At 42.0% G+C, this 16,375-nt stretch overlaps 1 protein-coding gene across 4 annotated transcripts in view; it reads right to left on the bottom strand.

Annotated features, from left to right (window-relative positions):
• Nucleotides 1-8,928, bottom strand: part of SLC25A14 (solute carrier family 25 member 14) — a 30,462-nt gene extending 21,534 nt beyond the window's left edge. Inside the window, exons 1-4 of one of the 4 annotated variants that reach the window (XM_014852959.3) lie at nucleotides 8,544-8,682; nucleotides 8,167-8,413; nucleotides 2,917-3,010; nucleotides 1,448-1,595 (exon numbers count right to left, since the gene is read on the bottom strand). In XM_014852959.3, the coding sequence (XP_014708445.1) occupies nucleotides 1,448-1,595; nucleotides 2,917-3,010; nucleotides 8,167-8,241 (317 nt within the window). In that variant the 5' untranslated portion in view covers nucleotides 8,242-8,413; nucleotides 8,544-8,682. Of the gene's footprint in view, nucleotides 1-1,447; nucleotides 1,596-2,916; nucleotides 3,011-8,166; nucleotides 8,414-8,543 lie in introns of all 4 variants that reach the window. The other 3 variants (XM_014852960.3, XM_070501740.1, XM_070501739.1) reach the window with 3 other exon arrangements.
• Between the last annotated feature and the right edge of the window lie 7,447 nt (nucleotides 8,929-16,375).

Genomic DNA, 16,375 nt, shown 5'->3' with positions numbered 1-16,375 from the left:
AAATTAACAGCACTCTTACACAATCTCTTCCAGAAAACAGAAGAGGGAATGCTTCCCAACTCATTTTTGTTTTTGAGGAAGATTAGCCCTGAGCTAACTGCTACCAATCCTCCTTTATTTTTTTGCTGAGGAAGACTGGCCCTGAGCTAACATCCATGCCCATCTTCCTCTACTTTATATGTGGTACGCCTACCACAGCATGGTATGCCAAGCGGTGCCATGTCCGCACCCCGGATCCGAACCAGCGAACCCCAGGACGCCAAAGCGGAACGTGCGCACTTAACCGCTGCGCCACGGGGCCGGCCCCTTCCCAACTCATTTTATGAGGCTAGTACTACCCTGATCCCAAAACCAGATAAAAACAATACAAAAAAGGAAAACTATAGGCAAATATCTCTCATGAACTTAGATACAAAAATCCTTAACAAAAAATTACCAAATTGAATCCAACAATGTAGAAAAAGAAGTATACAGCATTATCCATCTCATTAAGATTTACAAAAAAAAATCAACCTTACTTCCCAACAGTTGCAGATGCATCTTTAATCCTATCAAGGAGGAGGTACACAAGGCAAAATTTCATCCTATTTAAGTTTTGCTTACAAATTGGAGACATTCTCACTCGTACCTCCTTTGAGATTCTTCCAAATTGTAGAACTACACTTTAATAGTTATAAATAGAAAGACAGCAGCAGCTCAGTTAAGATTTAAAAAATGATGACTAAATACGCATATTTCTGACTTTATTGCTTCCTATCAGAAAAAAATGATCTTGTGATTATCCATGCTGATGAAAGAACACGCTGAAACAGATGATCCATGATTCACCTGCTTCAGGATGTACTACTCGATTTTTTCCCCAAGAAAATTACCTTTGAAATTAAGTCTAACAGAGATTAATAGTAAAATTGATGTCCATTCACTGAGAAATAAACTGGGACCCCAGAACTGGTGTGGCCTAGGACATCGGCAGCAGATAAATTACAAACTGGACAACCACAAACTTATGGCTAATCAAAGTTAACAAAAAAAAGGATGGGTCTCCCTCTCTCTCATTCTGCATTTTCTGTTGAAACTGCCAGAACAGTATTTCTTTAAAGAGGAAAATTTTAAAAGAAGTCAGCATTTGGAAATTCATTAAGAATATCACAGAAATATATACAGTTAATTGGCGCTGCTATTCATAGTGGCTATCGATGACTCGGGAAAACAGGAGAAAGCCAATGTTGCAACGAGATATCCATTTTAAAATGTATCACTTATAGCCAGATGAACAAAAAACCAAAGCTTAAGACTTACAAGCAAGTGAAATATAAACTGGCACATCAGTATTGAATTACAAGTTGAAATGGTGACTACGAAGGGCACAAATTATTGGACAACTGAAACACATGGCTTCTTTAAAAAGTATTTCTATTCATGATGTAAGAAAAGAATCCAGTCTCACCCTGAATATAGAGCCAATACACCTTCTTCTTTATAGATTCGGAACAAGGCATGAAACATTCCTCGGTATTTTATCTCTTTGAAGCGGACATCAATGCTTTGGCCTTGAACCTGAAGTCGCGTTTTGGTTAGGTCCACAGGGAAAGTTCCTATGAAGGGACACACTCAGTCCTAAGTTTTTCCAAAGAGTCACTGCTAAATTTTGGCTGAATTGAAGCCAATGACAATTTTTAAAACATAAGACAGAGTCCTTTTTATAATACATAGAAGATCTCTACTGGAATACCACTGTCAGAGGACAAGAGTTGTATGTGGTAAAATGTGCCATACTGGATCCAGGTAGCAGGATGTGACCCACAGTATAAATAAAACTGTGATATAACAAAGTGCTTTAAGCTGGTCCTAATATGCTGTAAATACGAAATAATTTAAATGTTGTTTTAATTTCATATGTAACAGACAGTCTGGCATTTATCTCTGTCTCTTGCTTCTGCCCCCTTCCCACCTCAAGTCTCCCCACTTCTCCCTCATAAAATCTCCCCAAACTTTCACAAAGATAAGAAAGCAGGGGACTGCTGCTCGAGATGCTCTTACACACTATTACAAAGTTTTGTGGGTTTTTTCCTTTATCTGTTTACAAAAAACAAACAGTTCCCTAGTATTATGAAAGATAATGGCAAAGCCCTATTTGAGCTACTTATCCTGGTAACTCAGGTAATTCAGGACTAACACCAACACAGTGCTTGGGGGGAAAATTTCTTTAAGCAAACTTCCTTCTCTTATGTCAACACATAGAAGTGGTCATTACACTGACAAAATATGTTTCAAGGAATAGTTCAAGGTCTAAAACTAACAAGGTGATTATATAGCTCTTGTCACTGATGACCTTGATATCATAACACCATAGCATATGCCAAGAAAGTCAACAAAGATTAGTGGATTGAAGTCACCAATGAATAGTTTAGGAAAGAGAAAATTGGGAAGATGAAGACACAATCTAAAAATATTTCAAAATTAAAATCAAACAGAGAAGAACCTGGTTTGATCTTGCTAGTCAATTTTCTTCTAAAATGGAACAGAGGTTTGAAAAACAGAAGGCTGGATACTTACTAAGAAAGTTATAAACAACTTAGCATAAAAGAAAGACCCATTAGTACAGGAATATAGCAGAAACGTCTATCTTATCTAATTCTCTCTCTATTTTTTCATGTATATAACTTAAGCCTAGCAAATAAACAAAGCATTAGACTATCAAAAAAGCTTCCTAAGTCTGACTTTTCTTAACTTCACTTGCCATACCGATTAGCAGTACTTTCTCAGAAAATATTACTCAATGACTTTAGGACAATAATTTTTAAAACAAATAGGGTGACCTTTTTACTTTTTATCTAGTTTTCACCAAAAATAACTATCAGCATAAGCTACCATCTATACCATAAGAAGCAGATTTGTCAGTTTTCACATTCTTACCAAACTCAGCAACAATAGAGGCAAGGCCGCCATATACAAAGGGTTTCCAATTCAGACCAGACATCTCATGGCTTACAGTGGCACTTTTCTGGTGCTAAAAATAAACACAAATCAGAACAAGGCACAAGAGTGAGGAGCATTTGTTAGCATCTGATCACATAATTCATAATTGGTAAATAAAACAGATGTAGAGGAAAACCCCTACCAAGTGGAATGACACAAAATGGGGGATCCTGTTTTATGTGATGGATGATCATGAATGCATTCTTTACTGCCATTCTGTAGGGAGAGGTGTACTACTCACTCAATTTCAACCTGTGCCCTTCGTTCTCTCTAGTTTCTTTAATGCTATCCCCATTCCCACCCAAAGAAGAGGTTTCAGTCCATCCAGCACACCCAACTTAGACATTCAACTAGACAGCTACAAGTGAAGGAACCTGGAGTTCAAATTATATAGGCTGAGGCATCTCATAAAAGCAGTTCATGGTAGTCAGTCAGCTTGATTCAGATGCAAAGCACAGGCTGACACCACTACCTTCTCATATTCTTAGCCTTCTCATCTCTCCACTGAACTTTAGGGTTTTAACTTGTCTAGCTTCTAGATATACACAGCTTCCCCCCACTAGGCGCAGGCTGAGCTAAGCACCTTTTCACCTTCCTTCTGGTTCCCAGAGGAATGACAGCAATATGGATGACGTCTCCCTTTCTCTGACATTTAACACACATCGATCTAGCGAATCTCCTTTTTCCTGGCCTTTTAAAGCACACACATAAAAATATTGTTTTTCTTTGATGTTCGGGTTCTTTAACAATGTATTCTACTCCCTGCCCTCCTCTCCTCCTTCCCCATCCCACCCCCATTAAACCTGTCATCCTCAATCTTTTCAGCTCTTTTTTCCTGCCACACTCAGCTATTTCTCGCTTGGATTTTATTTTTCTCCACAGCTCTGTCCTCTAGATCAGTGGTTTTCACATTTTAATGGGCACCAGAATCATCTACAAGACGAATTAAAACACAGACCTCAAGGCCTTACCCTCAGAGTTTCTGATTGGTGGTCTGAGTCTGGCCTGAGAATTTGCAAGCTTCCAAGTAATGCTGATACTTCCACACTTTAAGAACTACTGCTCTGGGTCCAGCCCGGTGGCGCAGCGGTTAAGTGCGCACGTTCTGCTTCAGCAGCCCGGGGTTTGCTGCTTCGGATGCGGGGTGTGGACACGGCGCTGCTTGGCATGCCATGCTGTGGTAGGCGTCCCACATATAAAGCAGGGGAAGATGGGCATGGATGTTAGCTCAGGGCCAGTCTTCCTCAGCAAAAAGAGGAGGATTGGCAGGAGTTAGCTCAGGGCTAATCTTCCTCAAAAAATAAAAAAATTTAAAAAAAAACAAACAAAAAAGAACTACTGCTCTAGGCGTCACCTCCTAAATCCTGGTCCAGCTGGAAGTAATCTCTTAGGATGGATTCTCGGATTTCTTTTAAATATTCCTTTTTCAGAGCTTCACAGTATGTATACCATTGAATTTCAAAAGCAACCTCAAGTGGTTTATGGTCAGTAATGAAGACTCTGAAGTCAGACTGCCTAGGTTCAAATCCCGACACCACCACGTACTAGTTCTGTGACCTTGGGCATGTTACTTAACCACTCTACGCCTGGGTTTTCTGAACTGTAAAATGCGGATAATAATAAATACTAACTATAGGGTTGTTGTAAAAATTAAACAACATACATACGACACCTAGAAAAGTACCTGGCACCTAGTTCAACAGCTATTAGCTATTATCATTATTACATTTTTGAAAAGTTAAGTACTCAAATTTAGATTTTAACAGATATTACTTGCTGCCCACCTCCCCCATTGCCCAATCTGGGGTTAGCACCACTGAGTCGCAGTGTCTTTTTAGGGGAGACCAGGTTTTGCTTTGTTTCCACATAAGGAATTCTCTGTAACTAAGCACAGAACAATTTTCCAGAGAGGATAGCAAACATGCAGACAAATGTTTTAGTTAGAGGCCACAAAAATAATTATGGAAACTTCCTTTCAAGCATAGTGTGATCAGTCAGTCCATCTAAACTACAGAGTCTGGGATAGATAGCTCTTTTGGAGGAAAGTTGTTGAAAGGAATTCTAAAACACAAGGCGGGAATAGCTGCTTGAAACATCAGCTGCAGCTTCAAATAAGAGTCCTGAGGACTAAACACTATCTTATCAGCATTTTCAGCTACGCCCAGATTTTAAGATTACAGTTGATGGTAAAACATGACACACATGGCGAGGGGGTAGGCATGCAAAAGCAACGACCATGGCATATCCCCTCTCTGAGTTTGTGGGGAAAAAAGCCCCCTCCATTCACCAATTTAGAAAGTCCCCCAAACAGTCAAACATTGCAAATGGCTGCTTTGTTTCTGTCCAAAGCTTTCTCTTTACGACTTCTTTCAACTCTCCTCACTACAGAAAAAGCTTCCATCTGAACTTTACTACCTGTTACCTCACCTTTTAATAAGGAAGATGTGCTCAGGGTTCAGGGAGCAATAATCAGCTAAATGCAGGAGGCAGAGCCATAGCAGGGAGCAGCAAGACCAGTCACTGGCTCTTAGGTCAGCTAACCCAGTGGTTCTTTAACGAAGTTTTCACAATTCTGAGGTGAAATGAAGAAAAGAAGGGTACCTGGTGCCTTTTTTCCAGCTAAGTGTATTTAATTTAAAGGACTATCTATTAGATCATGTTCTCCCTACTCCCAGAGCATTTTTTAAAAATCACCTTTCTTGTATGAAATGATAATAGTAGTTGGTAGTTGATTCTGTTTAGTGTTCTTACTTGGCAAAATAAGACTGGCTACCCTAATTTGTGCGCCCTCCCCAAACTTTCATTTAAATTTTATTGGTCCATGAAATCGCGAAGTCTGGGGACCACTGACCAAATTCAACACTGTTATTACTGCCACCTCCCCACCCCCATCTGATAGCAAAATCTCTTTCCTTCCAATGTTAGGAAAGACTCTTGCTATGAAGAAGTCCTGTATCATCTTCGATTAGGTCTGATTTTAGACATTCCTTCCTCGTACTGAGCCAAAAGTCTGCCTTCCTCTAGTTGTCATCCATTTTTTGGAGGTAATATTGAACATATGTACTCTTTTTCCCGAGGGGAGTCCTTCAAATATTTAAAGACAGCTATCGTGTTCTCCTCCATCTCATCTTTCTCTGGCTAAATATCCATGATCATTTTCACCATCCTCTATATAATACTTCAATTTCTACAGCTGAAAATTGCAGTCACTTTTGTGGGGGCCATCACACTACTGAATCATTGAAATGTCAGCTAAAACCACCGAGCCTTTTACATAAGGCCATATACATGCATGCCTCTTATGTCATACCTATTCTACAGCTGTGCAATGTTTTATGGAGCCTTCTTTTATCCCTTCTATAACTTAATCTCAGGGATACAAATAATGACTAGGATGAGATTTATCTTCTAGTTGCCTCATATTATTTTCTCTTAACTAGGTAAGATCCCTGAAGGCAGACACCATGTCTCACAGTGCTTTATATAACCTTTAGAATTTCTTGGACAGAATTAGGTACACATCCATTAAATACTTGGTTGGTTCTAGTGTGATGTCCTTTATCTATGTATGCAGTCTGTATGTAAAAGATCAGGGGAGAAATCAGAAAGTTAATTTGCTGGACTTGACCAATGCTACACACCCTGTCCACAACACTTTGCTGATCCTCAGAGGTTCCCTGCCTACTAATTCTCTTCCCTTACTTTTGTTGCAGAGAATTACTTGTGCAAAATACCTCAAGCACACTAAAAATGATTTTGACTTGTGGGGGCTCTCCCCAGACATGGGTAAAAGGAGAGAAGTCCTATCTGAGTTAAAATAGAAATATAGTGCCTTAGTTTTATCGTATAAAAAAGCTAACGAAAAAATGCCTTTGAAATGCAGATGTGTATTCTGAGGTCCAACTAAGGAAAATTTGATAGCCTAAAAGTGAAAAGAATGTTCTAGAATACAAGTTACACAGCTCTACACTGCTCCAAAGATCTGGTCAGAAAAATCTGGGTGCCTTTCTTGCTTTCTCCTTTAAGAAAGAACAGGCATTAGAGATTCTCAGATTGAGGAGGAAATAGTGGAGAGTTAACCAAATATTTATTGAACATATACTAAATGCCCAAACCTGCAATGTGCTATGGGTATAAATGTCACATTAAAAAAAACACAGAAGATATGTTCTAACATTATGACAATATTTATCATTCAACCTGTCTTTCCTGGATAACCAAGGAGATGGGAGTGGGGATAAAAGTTGCATGAAATACAATACTTGCCTTTCAAGAGCTAATAATCTGGTGGAAGAAATCAAAGTAGTTCATTAGAGAAAAAATTAAGTGCTAAACTATATAGTACAAACTATAAGAGCAGAAGAAGCACAGACAAGGAGACAATTAGCACGGGCTTGAATAATCTGAAAAGGCTTGTGGAGGTGAGAACTTAAAATGGGCCTTGACAAAGGGCAGGTAGAATCTGGATAGGTATAGGTAAGGGAGAGGGCGGGGGGGGGGGGGGGGGGAGGAGAAGAGGATGAACAGAGACACAAATGTGGCAAAAAGCACAGCATGTGAAAGCAGACATCAGTATGGTTTGTTCTGAGAAGGACAAATGCAACCTAACTGGAAAAGAGAATTCCCTTATCTGACTGAAACAATCCTGGGCAAGAAGTATGATAGGGAACAGATTGGGTTGAAAGGCTTGAAATCAAAGTGTGTGTGGCCCGGTGGGAGGGATATTTTAAGTTTTTGAACGGAGGAGCGCCTTGAGGAAATCCACCACATTTTAGTTAGCCTACTGGAGCTGCAGCAAGCGATGGATTACAAACCGGAAAGACAGGGAAACTAGCTTAGGATGGTGTGAAGTAAAGTAGACTAGATGTTTGTTGGCAGTGAGATTAGAGATAAACGCCTAAAATGGAGACACAAAGGAATGATGATGTAGGGAATGAAGGAGAGGGAAGATCCCCAGCCTGGAAAAACCAAGGAAACACTGACAGAAAACTACAAATGTCCCTGCTGTTACCTTGTCTGAGAAACTAATTCATGTTGATAATGGCTGTCACCCCAATTAGTTAGCTGAACTGCATTTTAATAGATGCCTTCAATGCCTCGGCCTCAAGGAGTGGCAGGGGTAGAAACCGAAGGGGAGCATCTTTCAACAGCATCCCTCACACTAATACAATGGAGGTGTTTGCTTACTCCGCTTACAATCACGGCCGCCGTTGCAAACTTCACCCTTAGAAAAATTAGGATTATTCCGGGAAAGATACCCATTCACCCTCTGGGTAGCAGGATCTTGCCAGTTCCTCAGCTGTCAGAGCGAGTTCGTGGAGAGAAGGGAGGCGCCTGAAGGAGGCGGCCTCCCAGGGGGGTCGAGGAAGCAGGGCTCAATCGAAGAAGTAAAACCACCGATGCCAGAAGAGTGAAAGACAGGGAAGGGACTCGGCTGAGGGGAGAGAGAGACCAAAGGACCGTTAAGCCCCTCCCAGGCCGGGAACCAGGCCAGCCCGGCCCCGCGCGGTCTGGCGCGGCCCAGCCCCGCTCCCCAGCCTGGAAGTCCAGGAGCACCCCCTCACCTGCTCGGGCTCATCGGACGACTGGGAAGCCGAGGCTCCCACAGTCGGAAACGCCACCGCAATGCCAACCCGGAAGCATTGAAACCAACGGAAGTAACCAAGTCGTCGCCTCGGCAACAGTGGCGCAGGCATTACAACTCCGCCTCCTCCAAGCCTAAAAAAGAAGGCGCGAAATAAGAGGCAGAAATGGCGGCGGTCTTAGTGGGCACTCAGGCAGGCTTCGGGCGCAAAGACCCAGAGGGGGCAACCTGACTCTCCAGAGGTGTAGGGAGCCGGAGCTAAGGCGTGAGACTTTGGCAGCCTCTGCGGTTAACGTGCTCGCCAGTGGGGGCAGAGATGTCGCCTTGTCACCGCATTACCACCCATCGCGCGAACCAAGAAAGGAGGGGCAGGGTCAGAGGAGAGAGACCAGCGGAGCCAGGGCGACGCGAGGGGCGGGGCAAGCAGCGTGAAGGGGCGGAGCGAGGGGCGGGGCGCCTCACGCAGAGTACGAAAAAACGAGGGAAAGGAATGGGGCGGGGAAAAGGGCTTAAAACAAAAGTGGCAAAATGAGGGAAAGGGGGTGAGAGGTATTTAGTGAGGCGCCAGAGCTTGAAAAGAAAAGAAAGATCAAGTAAGCAAATAAACCTCAGCACCTACTAGGCTCCAGGCATTAGGGACTGAAGAGTTAGACTCAGGCCCTGTACTCCCAACGCACTGGTGAAAGAGCAGGTTGGAAACAGACAAGGGGACCATAATAAATTAAGGAATCTGAAGAGTAGAAATGCTAATGGAGTAGTCCGAGTTAATCCGCACCTCACAATCAGCCAGAAAAAGACGACAGAGCCTGCTGACTGGCTTCTGGCTCTAACCGCTGTGACCAGAAGGAATAGCTGCAAAGCACCCTAGGTGATTCCCTTAGTCAATGAGCTACATCTGATTCTTGAGCCTTTCTTGTGAAGGTTCCGTAACCACGCGGGAGTACACAAAAATAGGGTTTATATGATGAGTATAAGTAAAAGTAAGTCACAAGTCAGCCCATCATACTAGTGGATAACTCTGTTAGAAAGTTTTCACTTATGTTAATCCAAAATATGCCTTTCTCTTTCTATTCTCCCATGAGAAACACCTGGTCTTAAAGAATGAAGAGAGCCTTGTATTTGGAGCCGGAAGACCTTCTTTCAATTATTAATTGAGGTGAAATTCACACCACTATACGTTATGTCAATTATATCTCAATACAACTGGGGGAAAGAAACAACAAACAAAAAAGATGTAAATAAAATAGAATTGAGAACATTTTTATTTTCATTAAAAGAAACAATTAAGAGAGGGAAAAGGCAAGCTCCAGACTGGGAGAAAGAGATTTTTAATCTACATATCCTATAAAATCTCATATCCAGTATAAATAAAGAACTCGTCAACTTAGCAATAAAAAGACAAGCAATTCGAGCCAGCCCTGATGGCCTAGTGGTTAAGGTTGGGTGTGCTCCACTTTGGCAGCCTGGGCCCAGTTCCTGGGCATGGATCATACCACTCGTCTCATCTGTCAGTAGCCATGCTGTAGTGGTGGCTCACATAGAACTAGAAGGACTTTCAACTAGAATATACAACTATGTACTGGGGCTTTGGGGAGGAGAAAAAAAAGAGAGAGGAAGATTGGCAACAGATGTTAACTCAGGGTGAATCTTTCCCAGCAAAAAAAAAAAAAAAAGACAGGCAACTCAATTTTTTTTAATGGGAAAATATTTGAAAGGCACTTCATTAAAGAGTATATCCAAATGACCAATAAGCATATGAAAAAGTGCTCAACATTATTAGTCATCTAGAATATTCAAATTAAAATCACAATACACACCCACCAGCATGGCCAAAGTTAAAAAGACTGACAATACAAGGGGTTTGGCAGAAAGCATGTCAAATTCTCACACACTGCTGGTGGGAGGATATATTAGTTTTCTATTGCTGCGTAAAAAACATTGCCACAAATTTAGCAGCTTAAACACCACACATTTACTGTCTCCCGGTTTCTGCAGATCAGGAGTCCAGCCATGACTTAACTGGGTCTTGGGCTCTGGGTCACACAAGGCTGCAACCAAGGTATCCACCAGACTGTGTTTTTATCTTGAGGAAGGAATTCACTTCCAAGCTCACTCAGCTTGTTGCCGAATTCACTCCCTCGCAGCTGTAGCACCAACAGATTCAGTTTCTTGCTGGCTGTTGGCCAGAGGTTACTCAGCTCCTGAGGCTGTCCCCAGTTTCCCGCGACGTGGCCCTCTCCATTAGGCAGTTCACAATACAGCCACTTGCTTCTTTCAGGTCAGCAGGAGAGCGAGAGCCTAAGATGTGGTTTTATCAACACAGAATATAGTGGGACTATTATTTTTTGTGATGAAGACTACACCTATTTTTTCAAAATTACAGTAGCTTCTTTTTCCTGATTATAAAAAGGTATATACTCATAAAACATTTAAACTATACACAAAAGTGGAAAGAAGGTAAAAATTACCCGAAATCCAGACATCCAAAGACTACTATTCTTCACAGTGTGGAGAGCCTCCTTCTAGTCCTCTCTCGATGCGTGCACACATGCTTACACTATCCTTGTGATGTGCGTGTTCCTGTCACATGCTCCTGTGGGGCTGCTTCCCGTGCTGAAGTCAGTGTCCCTGGCTACCTCTAACTTACGGTCCTTCTACGTTTCCCCAATTTTAAAAGTTATGCATCTTTATGGAGGGAAAAGGAAAATACAAAAAACGTACACAAGAAGATAAAAATACAAAAGAAGTAAAAATAAAATGTAAACATCATCCCCACTACCCAGATACCACCGTTAACATTGCTACATGTTTCCTTCCAGTCTTCCTGTCTCTTATATAATTATATATGTGCCACGTAAACCTTGCCTTACCCCCTGCCTCCTCGTAGACCTTACTCACTTGCCCTTGCTGATCCTGGAGAGCCAACCTCTCCCTCCATTTATCCTTCCTATTAGCATGTTCTTCCCAGGTTCCCAAAACAAGAAAATCCTCTTCTAACCCCGTGTCACCCTCTAGATACTGTGTGATCACCTTCCATTCATAGCCCTTTTAAAATTTTTAACAATATTTTATTTAACCCAATATATCCAAAATAACCCTATTTCAGATTATAATCAATATAAAAAGTATTAATGACCTATTTTACAGTTTATTTTTATACTAAGTTTTTGCGTATTTTACACTCGGTCCGTCTCAATTCAGACTAGCCACATTTCAAATGCTCAACAGCCACACGTGGTGAGTTGGCCCCAGTACCAGACAACAGAGATGTAAATCACTGCTCCATCTGATGAATTATCATATACCTTCTGCAGCATCCCCCTGAAGAATCATCTAGCTCCCTGCTACTCAAATGTGGTCAACTGGCAGCATAAGATCACCTGCGGCTTGTTAGAAACGCAGACTCTCAGGCCCAACACAGAAGCTGTTTAAATTAGAATTTGCATTCTAACACCATCCGCAGGTGATTCGTTTGCATACAAAACTTAAGAAGTCTGTTCTCCCTCCTATTAAACACTTCCAGTAGCAGGGAACTCACTATCCCATCCCTAAGGGAGCCCATTCCATCTTTAAGTGGTTCTAATAATTAGAAAGACACTTGTCCTTCCTTTATTGAAGATTGCCTATAAACCCAGCATTGTGCTAAGCACGTCACAATCTTATCTCATTTAAGCCCCGCACTCTATGAGACAGAGGCTAATTTTGACTTCTTTTGTTGCTGTTTATTGCAGTAAAATATACATAACATAAAAATTTACCATTTTAATCATTTTTAAGTGTACAATTCAGTGGCATTAAGTACATTCACAATGTTGTGCAACCATCACCACTATCCATTTCCAGAACTTTTCATCCTCACAAACAGAAACCTATTAAACAGTCACTTCCCCTTCTTCTCTCCCTCCAGCCCCTAATAACCACTATTCTTTCTGTCTCTATGAATTTGACTATTCTAGGTACCTCATTTAAGTGAAATCATACAATATTTGTCCTTTTCTGTCTGGTTTATTTTATTTAGCAAAATGTTTTCAACATTCATTCCCCTCCATCAGAATTTCCTTCCTTTTTACAATAATTACTCCATTGTATGCATACACCACATTTTGATTACCCATTCATCTGTTGATGGACACTTGGGCTGTTTCTACTTTTTGGCTATTGTGAATAATGCTGCTATGAACATTGGTATGCAAGAATCTGTTTGAGTCCTTGCTTTGAATTCTTTTGGTTATACTCCTAGGAGTAGAATTGCTGGATCATATGGTAAGTCTATATTTAACTTTTTAAGCAACTGCCAAACTGTTTTCCACAGTGGCTGCACCATTTTTTCACAGCCTTTTAAAAAATATAGCAGTTATCGTGGCTATTGTTCTCATCAGAAAAATTTAAAAACATGCTCTTTTAAGAAAACTGGAATATAGAGACAAAAAATTTGAAAAAACTGTAATCCCATTATCCAATGAAACTCTTCACATCTTGATCCACATTCTTCCAGGATTTCTTTTTATGACAACTGTTTCTTAAAATAAAGGTTTCATTTGTTACCATGGAATTCTAAACATGCATTTGAAAGAATAATATTTTAGAAATGTACTTGCCTTAAGAATATACCATTTTTCAAATAATATGCAGTCATCAGAAATTATGTTTATGAGAACGATGCCATAATAATGACAAACTCTAGCTTCCACTGACCGCCTACTGTATTCCAGACACTTTACACGCACCACCTCTAATCCTCACGACAACCCTGTGTGGGCTTTACCAGTGCACGGGCCGCGCTGTGCCGGCTGTGGGGTCCCTGATAAATACCCAACCTCCCTGATCCTGTCTCCCCACCTGCGGAAACAGAGACCCTCCCAGCACCTACCACTGGCGTTACCGCGCATTGAAAGGAGACGACCCACGGAAGGCGCTTGGCGCGGGGCGGGCTCATCATAAGCATTCCAGAAACGTCCTTTCACCAGATAAATTCTGCGTGTCCTGAAAATTTAAATCTGAGGAATGACAGCAAGCCATGACAGGACTAGAAGACAATGCAGGGGAACACTTTTATAACCCAGGTGGGGAAGACCTTCCGAGCCTTCTCTCAAATGACAGGCAGAAACAATAAAAGCAAAGAATTATTAGAACTGACCACATGATAAAAATCATGTCTGAATATCAGAAAACCCCCCAAAGTTAGAAGATGAGCAATAATTTGGGGGGAAAAACTCTCTAATTTGACAAAGAGTCCTTTAATATACAGCAAGCTTTACAAATTAAGAAAAAACATACTTGAAGGCATTTTCCCAGAAAAATAGGCAAAGGATATAAACAGCAGAGCGAGACAGGCTGCTGTGGCCGGTTTCTCCGTGGGGACATTTCGATGAGCCCCACCGACGCAGCCGCTGGGCTTCAGCTGCCCCTGTCCAGGCACCGTGCGCTCCGCCTTCTCCCTCACCTCCAGTCCGGAGGATGAGAAGTGCGCTTCCTACCTCAGCCCCTTCTGCTTGTTTGCATTTTCTTGTACAAATGTGTTACTTCTAATCAGAAAGAAAAAAAAAAAAACCTTTTCGACAAGGTTAGCTCCTAAGGGGAAACTCAAATCATCTTTATAAAAGAAATTTTATGATCCTAACTGTGATATTTGCATACTCAAATCCCGAGAGGAAAGTTAAGAAGTTAGTGGAGCACTTCCTCTATAGTCTGGAGCTGAGAACAAGGAATCTTATTGTGTTCGAAATACCGTCCGTCCCCCCCCACTCCGTGTCTCTGTCTACACTGGGTTCATTCACTCATTCACTGGGGAGCTACCTACTGAGCACCTGTTGTGTGCCGGGTGTTGTGCTGGGCCCAGGATCTGGCAGTGGTCGGGAAGCGGTCCCTGTCGCCATGGAGCAGGCCGGGCCCGGGACCTGGCAGTGGACGGGAAGCGGTCCCTGTCCCCATGCAGCAGGCCGGGCCCGGGACCTGGCAGTGGACGGGAAGCGGTCCCTGTCCCCATGGAGCAGGCAGTCTAGTTGGGGGACAGGCAGGCAAAAAGGAAGGAAGTGTTCAGGTTAAGGACACATTGTCAGGTATGAAGAAAAATGAAGCAGGGAGAGGGCAGAAAGAACGGCCCGGACTGCTATTCTAGAGAAAATGGTCAGGAAGGCCTCTCTGATGGGGTGCTATTTGAGGAGAGGCGTGAAGGAGGTGAGGGAGTGAGCTGTGAGCACTTCTGAGAACATTCCAGGCAAAGAGGACAGTAACAGCAAAGGCCCCAAAGCAGGAGTGGAGCTGGTGTGTTTGAGGAACATCAAGGTCGAGGGGGTGGCTGGAGCAGACGGATGAAGGGGGAGAGCGGGAGCGGATGAGGTCAGAGAGGTAATGCGTTGGGGGAGATCACGTAGGGCTGTGTAGATGCTGGTAAAGACTTTGGATTTTATTCTAAGAGCCTGGGAAGGTTGACATAGTCAGAAGAAAGCATGCCTACAAAAAGCAGAGTTGTCTGGGCTGGCCCCATGGCCGAGGGGTTAAGTTTGCATGCTCCACTTTGGAAGCCCAGGGTTTCACCGGTTCAGATCCTGGGCACGGATATGGCACCACTCATGAGGCATGCTGAGGCGGCATCCCACATAGCACAACCAGAGGCACTCACAAATAGAATGTACAACTATGTACTGGGGGTCTTTGGGGAGAAGGGAAAAAAGAGAAGGTTGGCAACAGTTGTTAGCTCAGGTGCCAATCTTTTTAAAAAAAGTCAACAACAACAACAAAAAAGGAGAGTTGTCCATTCTTCATATTTTTAAATGAAAAAGAGAGTAATATCCATCAAAACACATGACTCCTGGTTATATGTGATTATAGACCAAATAGTGCCCAATCCCTAACCATCCTTCACTCCCCCATCACTGAGACCTGCACCTCAAATTGGCAGGGATTAGCAATCGGGAAATCTCGTGTTTGGGTGTTATGAGGAAAGAGTTAATACAGCAGATTTAGTGGCTTACTCCTTGCATGTGTCCAAGAGAATGATGATTGTCCCTTAGCAAACCCCTGAGAATGTCTGTCAGAGCTCTTTATATTACCCATGGATTGATGATTTCGTTGTGCACTCCTGCAGTAATAGACCATGCCGTACCATCTTATTAGGTTTGCTTTGCACGGACATCAAGATTGATGATGTGAACCTGGTTTCATTGTTGGGGTCAACAACATTTTGGGGTCCTGAGTTTCTTGGAGATGGCCAGTTGTTAACAAGATATGCATATGTAACCAGTTCTCCCATCTGGGCCTCAGACTCTGAGACCCAAAACAAGCTTTACTGGGCATAGATATTCCACACGTTTCCCTGGAGTTCACTGCTACAAAAATTGAAAAGGAAATTAGAAAGTATTTTGAACTAAATGAAAACATGACATAACAAAAGCTGTGGGATGCAACTTAATCAGTACTTAGAAGGGAATTTATAGCACTAAATCTCTATATAAGAAAAGAAGAAAGCCCTCAAATCAGGCTTTGATCTTCTGGAACTAGAAAAATAAGAACAAATTAAACTCAAAGCAAGCAGAAGACAGGAAATAATAAAGGTAAGGGCAGAAATCAATGAAACAGAAAACAAGAAAACATAGAGAAAAATCAATGAAACCAAAAGCTAATTCTTTGAAAAGATCAATGAAATTTGTAAACCTGTATCCAGATTGATCAGGAAAAAAATAGAGAAGAAACAAACTACTGCCATCAGAAATGAGAGATGGGATATCACCACAGAACCTGGAGAGAGCAAAATGATAATAAGGGAATATTATGAACAACAAATAATAAATAAAATTTAGGGGCTGGCCCCGT

The sequence above is a fragment of the Equus asinus genome, chromosome X (genome assembly GCF_041296235.1).
Source record: "Equus asinus isolate D_3611 breed Donkey chromosome X, EquAss-T2T_v2, whole genome shotgun sequence".
Taxonomy (NCBI): domain Eukaryota; kingdom Metazoa; phylum Chordata; class Mammalia; order Perissodactyla; family Equidae; genus Equus; species Equus asinus.
Note: the sequence above shows the minus strand (reverse complement) of the source record. Positions and strands in the feature narration are given on the sequence as shown.